The sequence below is a fragment of the Pogona vitticeps genome, chromosome 14 (genome assembly GCF_051106095.1).
Source record: "Pogona vitticeps strain Pit_001003342236 chromosome 14, PviZW2.1, whole genome shotgun sequence".
NCBI lineage: Eukaryota > Metazoa > Chordata > Lepidosauria > Squamata > Agamidae > Pogona > Pogona vitticeps.
The window spans coordinates 17884501-17896662 of record NC_135796.1 but is presented as its reverse complement, the minus strand read 5'-3'; the positions used below and the strand labels follow the sequence as shown (position 1 = coordinate 17896662).

Here is a 12162-nt window from a genome sequence, read left to right as displayed (position 1 = left end):
TCAGTGTCTCTCCTCTTCCTGAATTTTTGCTGTACCTTTATGGCTCAGAAAAATATCAAAACATTATTTCAAATGTGTATTTTGAAAGGGAAAAACACTTTAAAATACAAAAAAAGTAAAACAAACAAAACCCTTGCCTTTTAGAGTGTAGTTCACAACTTTTTCTAATAAATGTCTATCATATCACAAAGCTTGAGTGCTTGTCATTCTAGAGTCAAATCCGGACAATTTATGCACAAGAGAAAAGTATCAACAGCCTTGAAGGAACTCCAAGAATTTTAAAAAAGTACCTCCTACCCCCCCAAAAACCAGAAAAAGTGTAGAAAAACAGCTTTTTATATGGAGTATTTTCAGTGAGTTCAATGAATTCATTCTTTCGAATCTTGACAGCTAATTATTTCCCTGTGATCTCAACACAGGGTCCAAATCTAAAAGAAATTGTTACTTGAAAACTACTAACCAAGCACACAGGTCTTTTGTAAGAAAAGTCAGTATATTTATGCTTTATAAAAGTTACTATAATACAATGGTACATAGTATTCAATTCACAAAAAAAATATGAACAAATATTTACAGCATGACACACCCACAACAAAAAGAAAAACCCACATTCTTTAAAACAAGGTACATACTGATGACAGAGCCTAAATGCACAGAACAGTCCTAAATTTATACAGTTGTTTAAAACAAAAGGGAACAGATTTTTTTTTTTAAAAAAATAATCTTAAACCTCAAAAGCAGAAACTTTATTCTGTCTTTTTGTTTAATTAACGCAACAACAAAAAAAGAGATGTTGTTTATTGCAAACCATTTTTCCTCCTTGGTGTCTTGAAGGAGGTCTTTATTTTCCACACTGTGAATTTTAAAAAGCCAGTATTCTTTACAGAATTCATGAACGTGTAAGACCAAGGACTAAGGGTCCTTCCCCCCCCCCCCCCCGCCACTGCTGTTCCTTGTAAGAACTCATTTGCAAATTCTAGCGTTTCTGTGGTTCTTCCCACCCGCTCCTAAATGTCTTCCCTCATTCCAGCAGCTTCGGTGACAAAGAAAGGGTATCGGGAGCTTCATACCAGCATGGTTACCCAACATCCACTTAACAAGACAAATACCCTCTCCTCACATGGAGCTCCAGATCACAGCTGATGTGTTCTTGTTTCTTCTGGAACAAATACTACACTGGTAATTATGAAGGAACTTTATATAAAATAGAAGAAAAATTTAATTAGGGAAAAAAGTTGCAGTTTTGCTTAAATATTTTTTAGGTTGTCATTAATAGACTGTACACATTTTCTTGTCTGAAATAAATAGATTTTTTTTGCACGTTAAAGTATCAGAAAGGCAAATAAAAAAGCCTCAACTTGGCATATCTTTTTTTAAATCTTCAGCTTCTTAATGCTTCTAGTTTTGATCTACGTATTTGACAAAAGAGAGTTTTATTTTGTACACAATTTACATTGTACATAGCTTGACACAAGCTGTAAACAGGGCCAGCTTTTTCCCTCAGTGCCACATCACTCCCCAAACGTCCGTTCTCTTCTTGAGGTCTCGGGCTGGCAATCTTTTTTAAAAAAGAACTGCAAACGGCAATTGTCACTTTTAACAAATTATTTACATGCTCTTTTTGAAATACAAATCAAACAGCCAAAAAAACAAAACAAAACAAAAAACAAAACCCAAACTGACATGTTTCTACAAGAAACAGTGTATGAAGAAAAAGAGTTGGAACCGTTGCCTATGTACAAATGATGTGTCCGCTTTAAACTTCAAAATTTCATATTTTTCCCTCTTTTAAAAAACAAAACAAAACACACACCCACATCTTTATACAGAAATGATCCCTGAAAAATAGGTCACAAATGACAGGAACTGAAACGATTTTCCATCAGAGTTTTTAAAAGGATTTTCTCACCCACCGTCGAAAGAAACAGCTTTGACAATAGAAATACTTCCCAGACAGGGGCTCCAGGACCCTCTGACCTCCCATGATTTCACCTCCAGCTGTAGGGGGGGGGAGAGGGTGGACGCGGCCAGGAGGGAACTGAATCTATGAAACCAAGACGATGGGGTGGAAAGTAAAAAGAAGTGTCTACTGGATTACACTAGTATGAAAAACTGTGGAAGCGGAACACTCCTTACCCACTCGGGAGTCGAAAAGCAAAGGCTTTGGGTTTGGCTTAAAAAGACTCCAGCACTGGGAAACCCCCAAAGAGGTTTGGGGTCGCAGCTACTCTTTTCTCCACCAAGCCCCCATGTCCTATTCTTAACCAGCAGCACTTCCTTGTTTGGGCTGCGGGGAGCGGATCGGCTTGGTTTACCCCAAGTTTTTTTCCCCCCTTCAAGGAACAGAAGCCAGCCAGGTTTGGTGGAACAAAAAAGGACCCTTTTGATTTTGGGACAGGCTTATGAGTGGGAAGGGAAAGGTTTTCGATGGGCACGTAAAGGAGACGACAGAAAGAAGTCAATGAGGATAAGCTTACTCTGTTCTGAAGTGGATGAAGTTAAAAAGTGGCTTTCCCAACAGTCTGGAAGCATAAAAAGCCACATCCCAAACAGGTCCGTGGAGAACAAGGTTAAGAAGGCAGGGGACCATTACTAGAGAGAAACAAGGCATGGATGGGCTCCAAACGGACAAGTCACAGATTCTGGTCCTGCTTTCCCATAGCCACGTTATCCAACAATAATGCTGAATGAACCACCTCCAGTAAGAACAAAGACAAGGCGGCTTTCTTTCCCTCTTCCTCTAGAGCAGGGACTCCCAGAAACACCAGCCAGCACAGCTGGTGGTGAACGCCCCAGGTTGGGAACCACCTGCTCCAGAACACCTACTGAGGGGTGAGAGCCGTCCACTCTTATATGCTACATAAAGCAGGGTGAAGCTGGCACAGCCGGTCAATAACCATGACAGGGTTCTGACAGCAAAATACCAGTGTCTTATGGGATTTTTCTGGGGTCAAAATGAAAATCTTACTACTATGTTGGCATGGGTTACAATCCTTAGGTCAAATCTCAGTTGATTTCTCCATGGCTTGCAGGCAGACATAAAATTTAGACTGGTGGCAATATATTTTCTGTAAAAAAATTCGTATTAGCAAGGGATGCCTTTTCAGGCCTTAAAATAGCCGATACATTCACGCACCAGATTACCGTTTTTACCGACTGAGTGACCGGACAAACCCACTGTTCCAGTTGGAAAAACCTGTAAGAAATCTTTTGAATATTTTTAGGAAGGAAGGAAGGAAGAACTCTTAAGAAAATGACATTGAAGGAGAGGAAAGGGGATCGAAGAGAAATGCCGCAGGAGGTCTCGACTGAGAAACATCGAGAGCTGAATTGCAGCTTTTGATTTGGGTTCTGGAATTCCTCAAGAGATGGATCTTCTCCCAGCTCATCACATCAGCCCACGGTGGTTTGGGGGCCCTTTGGGGCCACAACCACCCGAGACATGAATAGAGAGGATAGGCTGGAAGACAGCCTGAAGGATCAGCGCTGGGGTGTGAGCTAAAGTCTCTACAACTTAAGGAAAGGCTACATGGGAGAGTTGGGGGGGGGAGACCCTCGTCTGGGCTGACAGTTCGTTAGAGACCTGGCACAGTGCCCAATTTTTGCCCCTTTTTGGATCCTAAACCAGCTCTTCCTATTCCCTTCGGGGGGGCACCCCAAACCAGATCTGAATATTTTCGGACCATCATCTGATCCAAAGATGGGAGAAACGGGGGGGGGGGGGGGGGGACTCTGTTCAGAAATCCCACACAAGACAAGAAAAGAAAAGAAAACAAACCAGCTTGCCCTAGAGAATAAGTGCCAGGCATTCACTCGGCAGCTACCCCAAACCCACTCAGCTCATGGAGCTGAGCACCCCCTTCCAGCCTCTGCTTCACATTTTAACATCTTGCATGTCTTCCTCCCAAGTGTCCCCACCTGCCCACTCCCACCCACCCCCACACGAAAAACAAGGAAAACGTAGCAGCATTTCATAGAAAGAGGAACGTTTTTTTTTTTTAACAAGACGGTGCCACACTCTCGGCATAAGAGCTGTGCCACTCGGGAGTGAGTGGACGTGGGGGAAGAGATAGTGTTTAGACGGATGGTGCCCTGGCACCCCCGGAACTGTGCGGCAAAGGGGCAGGGGCGGACACAGAGTCCTGAATCCAAAAAAAATTGAAAAGCACCTGCAGATTGAAGAGTTCTCATGTGCGTGTCTGCAAAAATGTCCACCTCTCCCGACAACACAGGCAGAACATCATGTCCAGTGGGTTCCTCCAGCTCCTCCTTCTTCCTCCTCTTTCTCTCTCTCTCTCTCTCTTTTTTGGCAAAAGTGCAACCACCCTTGGTTGCCACAGTTCGGGCACAGCCAATACGTGGCAAAAAGAAAATAACCCCAAACAAATATTGGAGTTTTTTTTTTTAATTCAGGGTCCCTCTGCAGTTCTCCGAGCCACACAGACAGGGAATCTTAACATCCTCAATCGGGAATTTGTAGTCGTAGGTAATTTCCTCGTTCACATTGATGTACTGCTTCGAGTAAATGACGATCTTTTTCTGGGACTCGACGGTAATGACTTTAGCGTAGCAGTTCGGCTAAAGGGAGAGAATTCAAAAGGTGAATCCAAAGGAGCTGGTTCCCCGGTTTAGATTGTATGCCCACCGCAGCCACAAATGCACCAGGAGGGAAGAAGGAATATATTTTGAAAATATGTTCTGGGCACCCCCTTTAAGACACTTAAAAGAGACATAAGTACAAAGTACAAAGACGGCATCAAGATGACTGACTAGGAGCGATGGGAAGGGAAATCAAACTTCCCTAGATATAAACGGAGATAATGTACTAATGACCACCCACTTCCTTGGGCAGGACAAGACTACAGCTTGTGTTCAATAAGTTTATTTACCTGGCCCCTGACGGGCATGAATCTGGCCGAACCTATCTGTCATCCTACAAATGGGCAAAATCAAGGCAAGCTGCCTGACACCAGAGCAGAAAATAAGTATAATACCGTACCCACCCATCAATGCAGATTTCACTTTAAGGTGTTGGATCTATGGCAGACTAAATTTTCAGAGAGTCAGAAGGCACTTTCATGGTCAGGGAACACTTACGTTGCAACTGTGATTAATAAACCTGGCAAAATTCCCACATTTCGTTGCATCGATAATGGTGTCGTGATCCACTCTGAACATGTAGCTGCTCCCAATGCCTTCATCCTCGTAGCGCTTCTCTCGCATGTCGGCAATTACCTGAGGACCAAGCCAGAAATCGACGTCTGTTTATTAGTCATTAATAAGGCCATCGACAGGAGCCCTCTTGTTGTCACAGGAAGGTGTTACTGGCTGGGAAAGAGTAACTAACCCAGAAGGACCACGTGGAGTGGCATGGCTCAGCAGGGATAAGAACCCGGATCTCCCAAGCCGGAGATGTATATCCTAACCATTATGCCATACTTAATCCCACAGACTTTTTCTACAAGGGCAGCTAGAAATTAATGGATACGACACTGATCAGAATTCTACCAGAGAGAGGCCCTCTAGGGCAGAAATTCAAAAGAGTTCAATGTGCAATATTTTCACCGGACAAACAGGGCATCCCCTTCTTTGGACAGAAGGCGGCAGTAGGCCCCATGTGGTACACCAGGGAGAGAGAAACTGGCAGAAGGCTTGAGTCTTAAAGGCCGCCAGGCTGGGAGGGGAACAACAGCAAGAAAGGGCAGTCAAGGGGTCCACCGCCACCCATCTTGAGATCTAGAGGTGGTCATTTATTTCTCAGAGTCTGATTTGCTCAAAACAGACTTGGAAAGCAGGCAAGGCTGAAAGAAAATCACTCATCCCTTCGTCACCCTTCTGGCTGACGGAGAACTCCAAGCCAGTTTCCCTCGCCAGCAAGACCCACCTTCCCCTATATAGGCAGCAGAGAAAGGAAGGGGAAAGCGGCCTCTGAGGTAGGTGGCACGGTGATTCAGGCCACAGGTAAAGGATCACATTTGTAATCCTCCCCCGTATTAAAAAAGTAAACAGAGAAACCACTTTCTTGCAAGGAGAAAACTAACACAACAGGAAACAGCCTGTCTCAGTCTCTATGTCTCTTTTACGTGTCAAGCTTTCTACATGCAGGGATGTGTTCTGCTTTTAAACATGACGAGACTTCCGAAAGAGTGTTGCCCATTGGCAAAGGCAAAGTGGCCCAGTCTGCTCTGCAGCCCCACTTGTTGTGCTGCCTGCAGAGCCTCCAGACCCATTCCTGCACAAAACAAGGTGGGGACAGGATTTATGCTGTCAATTTTAAGACAGTGCATACAAACATACTGGCGCACCCTCAGTCTCTCTCTCTACCACAGACATATTCACGCTGACGAGAACAGTGTGCCATTTTTATGCCTACCTGCCGGATATTCTGACCCACATACTCAATCACCATTTCATCAGCGGCAATGGGCTCCATCGCAAAGAGTCCCCAGTCATGAATGTGACTTTTGCAGAATTTTAGCTTCTTTTTCCGGAACTACGCAATGGAGTTAAGAGAAGGGGGGAAAAGAGAGATTTCTTATGAGCCATTTGCTGGAAGAGCAACATCATCTCAGGGGCCACGACTTCTAATATTGGCACGTAAGCAAAGAAACCCCACTATACTTGGAACCAAGGATTTTTTTATTTTTATTTTTATTTTTGTGTTTCCTCGGTAAGCTGCTTTGTTTGGGCAGCAGAAGTGGACAGGCCTCCCACTCCCGTGTCAAGCCTCCCTTCACTGCAGAATATCTTTTGTAAAGCTCGCTCTGGACCACTACCACTCTGTCCAGTCTTTTACTATTCTGCAGTTGGACATGACGTTATAACACCTTAATTACAGCTCAAGACATGAGGCGGATGATACAAACTTAAGATCAATGATTCCCCATGGACTTTGGCAGCATTTTGCAGGACACGCAGGACCTTAAAAGCTGGAACACTTTTTTGGGGGGGTGCCTGTCGGGTGAACCCACTATCTGGATCTGGGACTCTATCAAGCCTTTGTTATTCAGAAAACAAATAAGCCACTGAGCAGCTGGCGGCAGTCAACGGGTAGAATGGCACAACATACCTTGAGCTGGTTGAATTTCAACAAATCACTGTCACAGCTGCCTGTGAAGGACGAAAGAAGCCTGCGTTGCTCCGACCTCCTCTCAGAACCAGCCCGGGTGGAAACGTGGATCTGGGCAGGGATACTCATGCCCTGGAGGACAAAAATAGGGAAAGCTCGAAGGTGAGGAAGTTGAGAAAAGCTTTCAGTTCTTGGGGCGTTCTTTTGCACCAAGGCTGCTGGGGGATTGTACAGCTCCGTGGCCAAGGAGCTATTTCACCTACAGTACATAAAATATCAGGGCTGATCCTTGGTGCCCTTGCTTTGCACAACGGGTGTGAGAACTCCTTCCACCTCAGATCCCAGGAACGGCTGCCTGGCGAGAGACTGCCCAATGCCTCAAAATGTCATTATCATTGCCTGCAAACTGCATTCCCTCCCTCACCTTCCCAAGAGTCGTCATAAACTAGATGACCAGCAGTTGATAGACAGTTCACAGTCCCTGCTTTTTTTCCCTACCATAAAGGAAAGATGGTTCGCGTCTACCTCAGAGTAAAGGAAGCTGTCCAATGTATCCTCCACGGATGTGCAGAAGGCTAATATCACTCGAAGCAAGGAGAGAGAGAGAGAGAGAGAGAGAGAGAGAGAGAGAGAGAGAGAGAGAGAGAGAGAGACTGCCCCTCACCTGTGTATCAGCTGGCGGTTCCTCTGCAAATGCCCGGCTGTTATTGAGGTATTTCAGCTTGTCCTTCTTGTCAATTTTGTAATAGCCTTCACTTCGAGCACAGCCGGTGACGTGCTCCCGCATCCCATCGTCCCGTTTCTTCTTCTTTGGAGTAGAAAAGCTGGTTGGTGGCGCTCTGTTAAGGGGGAAGCTGGCAGTTTGTGGGTACTAAGCCTCTTGCCTACATGGTTACCTAGCACTGTAAAGCATTTCCTTATTTCATTATCTCTTTTATTTCGCCTTTCAGACCTCCAGACTTCCTGCAGCAACTGCAGGATGCGCTGTCAGATTAAAAGCAGATGAAATGAAACCCATCCATTGGCATCAGTTAAGGCAGGGGTTCCCAGGGGTTCTTGCACTGCGACTCCCAGAAACCTTGGCCAGCACACCTGCTTGCTGGTCAAGGCTTCTGGGAGTTGCAGTCCAAGAACTCCTGGGAACGCCCAAGGCTGGGAACCACTAAGTTAAATTTAACAAAGGTTTTGCAAGCTTTTGACTTTCATTAAATTCTCTGCCAGGTAGAGTTCCGTTCTGCTTTAAAACTGTAAACATACCTGCTCATCAACCACCATCTTCATCAGATCCACTTGCAAGCGATTGTCTGCATTTCAACCTCCCTCACCTCAGCTTTTATTTTGGAAACCTGTGTATTACGTCTCTTTTTAAGACTGGAGTGCTACTGAATAGGCTTCCACTCCGGACATACTTCATTTACAAGGTTGTATCCACACAACTGGATTTGGGTGTATTTGCCGGGTATTCTTACACCCTTACTGCGTAAAAACCAAGAGTATATTACAGACAAGTTTTCCTCTTACCACGGTTTAACTATTGAGGTTGCACAGAAGATTAACATTAACAAGCCCGAATCTAATACTCAACAGATTCTTGCTGGTCCCAACATAAGACGTCCCATCCGGTAATTCGGCAAAAAAAGGATATGAGGATGGTATACCCACAATGTATCATTCAGCCAGTCCATGCCATTGTCTTGCTGCAACAAATGATCGTACGTCACGCACAGGAAATGGATATCCTCTTCATCTATCCCTCCATTCCAGATGTCATATAAAATGGTCATCTCCTCAAACTCAGAGCGGGGCCGAAACTGGTATCGATGCGGGGAATACTCGGGGGAAGGAATCATCGGGACGTCGTCCGGTCTCTTCTTCTGGCGCCTCCATTGCCGTTTGGATTTCAGGTACTCCTCATCCTCTTTGAACTCTTCATTCCACTGGTTCTCCAGCTCCTTAAAGGGAAGCTTCTCCACTAAAAGTTCTGGGGTGACCTTGTCATGGAAAGCATCGTTCCGGAAGTCCAGGGTCACGGCTTCGGGGTCTTTCAGGGCGTAGAAAGCCTCCGGGTGGCTACTCAACAAATCTTGGTTCACAGCACTTTCCGTCAAGGCCACTGGGATCGGAAGAAGAGGAGGATCCGTTGGTTTGGTGGAATAGGCTTCCAACAGAGGACCCAACGGAGAGGATCGTTTGGGCCGGCCCGGTTTCCTTTTGACCGGCGGGACAGAAGAGGGCGGCAAAGGAGGGAGAGGTGGGGAAGACGCAGGGTCCTTCAGGGGAAAGGGCAAAAGGGGCCGCGGGTCCATGCCACATTCCTCAAGAGACATCTTGGGGTCCACGAACAGGCAAGGATGAACGGCGAGAGGGACCGTCTGGCTGGGAGGCAAATCAAGCCGGGCATGGAAAGCTGTGACAGGAGGGCTCGCGAAGGGGATCGGGGAAGGGACACTGTTCACACCAGCCAGCAAGGAAGCACCAAGTGGTTCTTTGAAGACTTTCTCATCCGAATCGTCCTCAGAGGGTTTCTTGCCTGACAGAAGGCAAGGAAGGGTAGCACCAGGCTCTGGGAACGTCGGTGTGAAAGTGAAATCCCGCCCGGGAGTCCGAGGAATGCCACCACTGTTGATCCCGGGGGACTGGGAGGGGTAGGAGAAAGGGCTTCCTGGGACTTGGGGAGAGCTTAAGGTCAAGCTGCTCCCTGTGAGGGGAGCCTCACTGCCAGGGGTAGCTGGGATCGTGTCCGTACTCTGGGACTTGGAGAGACCGTGCGCGCATTTGGCTAAAATGTCCCGCCCGGGGGTTCGAGGGAGCTCTTCCTCTAGCGGAGCGGGCAGCGGCGCTGGCTTGGTCAGCGTTAACTGATCGGGGAACTTGTCGGGATGAAGCATCATCAATTCCTCTTTACTGGGCACAACGGAAGGGAGAGGGAGGGAACAGGGTGGCACGGTGATGACGGGAAGGGCGGCAGGCTCCAAGTGAGCCAGCCCTTCCCGGCCGGGAGTCCGAGGAAGATGGGCCTCCTCCTCGACCGTGGAGATGGACAGCTTGTTTTTCGCTTGGTTGTCCGCACAGCTCTCCTCGGGCCTGGAGGGGTAAGACGTCTTGCTGGGCAGGAGCTCTCCGAAGAGCCCCACCGGCACTGGCGGACGGAGGTGGGCGTCCTCCAAGATCTCTGGCCTTGGACCATCCAGGGCGACAGGTTCCAGCTCTATCTCGGGTTCAGATTCCTCCACCGAAACTTGAAGAGGGAGGGGGGGAAAGGCACAGATGCAGAAGTGATGAGAAGACCATCCATTCTCCCCACCCAGCAATCAAAAGAAAGCAGTCTGCTTCTTAAAAGTGAGACAGAGGGCTACAGGTGAGAATTCTGCAGGTGACATGTATGCACCACACCCCACCTAAGAAAACAACAACTCTTCTTAAGCAGGTTCTCTTTGGCTAATAGAAGTCTGCCCGGGTCTAACCTCAAGGAGAAAGGCAGGGTAGAAATATTTTAAAGAAATAAATACATAGTTGGTGTCCCGCTCTACACTCTCACCGGTCACACCACCCCTGTTGGAACGAGCTATGCATGTGGAGTTCTAGAATTCACCGGCTACTACTCACACCTCAAAGACACCTTTTTATGAACGGTCCTGGGGTCATGTGAACGTTGAAGTCCGTGGATCCCTTCCCGAGGATGCCAAAAAGGCCCCAAAAGGCAGGAGCAGAGAGAGGTGGCCGCATATTCAGAAGGAACCCTTGTAAGGCAGGGAAGCGAGCTGGGACGGCAGCCACGGACGGCACAATGGGGCAAAGGGGCACCTACCTGGCACGCACACTGGTGACAGCTGCAGCTTCTCCTCCTGGGCTCTCTCAATAACCACCAGCACCTCTGCAGCCAGGGACTCCTCCGACGCTTCCCCACTTTCTCCTCCAGCTTGCTTGGTCTCAGCCTTCGGCTCCTCCCCTTCCGGCATCAGCGGTTCAGCCAAGGCAAGAGGGGTCCCTTCCAGGTAATCGTCCACAGGGAACAGCTCCAGGATGGTCTCCTTCTCATCATCGTTCTCGGGTTCTGGAGCAAGGGACTCGACGGCCAGTTCGGTGGGCAAGCCAGCGTCTCTTTCTTGCTGGAGAGACGCTCCTTCAAGGTCCTCTGCTTGATGCTGCTCCTCATAGGCCTGCTCCTCCTCTTCCTCTTCCTCCTCCTCCTCTTCCTCATCTTCATCTTCGTCCGTGTCAGAGCTTGTCCCAAAGTCTGAGGATTCGTCACTTTCGTCAGACGACTCCACCTCTGCTCGAGATGAGGCAGGACTCTCTGCATCTTCTACCAAAAAGAGAGAGAGAGAGGTGAGTGTGTTTTCTTTGTGATCTGCTCGGCTCAGACCAAGCCACAGGAACTCACAAAAAGTGTAAGATTTCTGGACTTTTCCCCTCGCCCATCCCACCCATGTTGTACTCTCCCCTCATCACAGGTCCTCAGCCTCGATTACGACTGCACCGGATTGTACGAAGCCACTGATTGCAACGAACATTATAAGCGAAGATGAACTTTTGTCTGTTTTTCTGAACTCTTGAACCTTCGAAACCCATCAATGGTAGTTCAAACTCAAAACAATGTAATCAACGAGTCCTGAACAAGAGTTCATACCATCTTCAGAATCTTGATCCTCTTCCTTTTCACTTGTTTCGACTTCAGCTTCTTCCTCCTCCTCTTCCTCCTCCTCCTCCTCTTCATTGATGTCTTCCCCTTCCTCCTCCTCCTCTTCCTCCTCCTCTTCCTGGGAGACAAGATACATCAGAAGTTCAGCCTAGATCCATTTTATGTGAGGGGCAGGAAAGGGCTTATATTATAGCATTAGAAGAAGGGCCAAATGTGGTGCAAATGTCACAGATAAAACGAGAGGCAATGGAGCCACATGGTGGGTGGGGGGTCCTTGGTAGATATTTGAGCAACAGTACTGGAAAATAACTGAACAACATCTGACACGCATTTCAGAGATGAGAGCAAAGTGTACAGATAAAACTGAAGCGACAGGAGGTGCCGCCTGTTTCTGTGAACGGGGAAGCACAAAGCAAACAAGCAGAATCAGAGCATCCCAACGAAAGGCCGA

At 47.3% G+C, this 12162-nt stretch overlaps 1 protein-coding gene across 1 annotated transcript in view; it reads right to left on the bottom strand.

The window, feature by feature from the left end:
• Positions 1 to 1528: 1528 nt before the first annotated feature.
• The window catches only part of SETD1B (SET domain containing 1B, histone lysine methyltransferase), a 35595-nt gene continuing 24961 nt past the window's right edge, over positions 1529 to 12162 (bottom strand). Inside the window, exons 11-18 of the mRNA XM_020802736.3 lie at positions 11700 to 11829; positions 10878 to 11375; positions 8715 to 10307; positions 7734 to 7900; positions 7070 to 7201; positions 6374 to 6493; positions 5098 to 5235; positions 1529 to 4578 (exon numbers count right to left, since the gene is read on the bottom strand). Of these exons, the coding sequence (XP_020658395.3) occupies positions 4405 to 4578; positions 5098 to 5235; positions 6374 to 6493; positions 7070 to 7201; positions 7734 to 7900; positions 8715 to 10307; positions 10878 to 11375; positions 11700 to 11829 (2952 nt within the window). The 3' untranslated portion in view covers positions 1529 to 4404. The remainder of the gene's footprint in view (positions 4579 to 5097; positions 5236 to 6373; positions 6494 to 7069; positions 7202 to 7733; positions 7901 to 8714; positions 10308 to 10877; positions 11376 to 11699; positions 11830 to 12162) is intronic.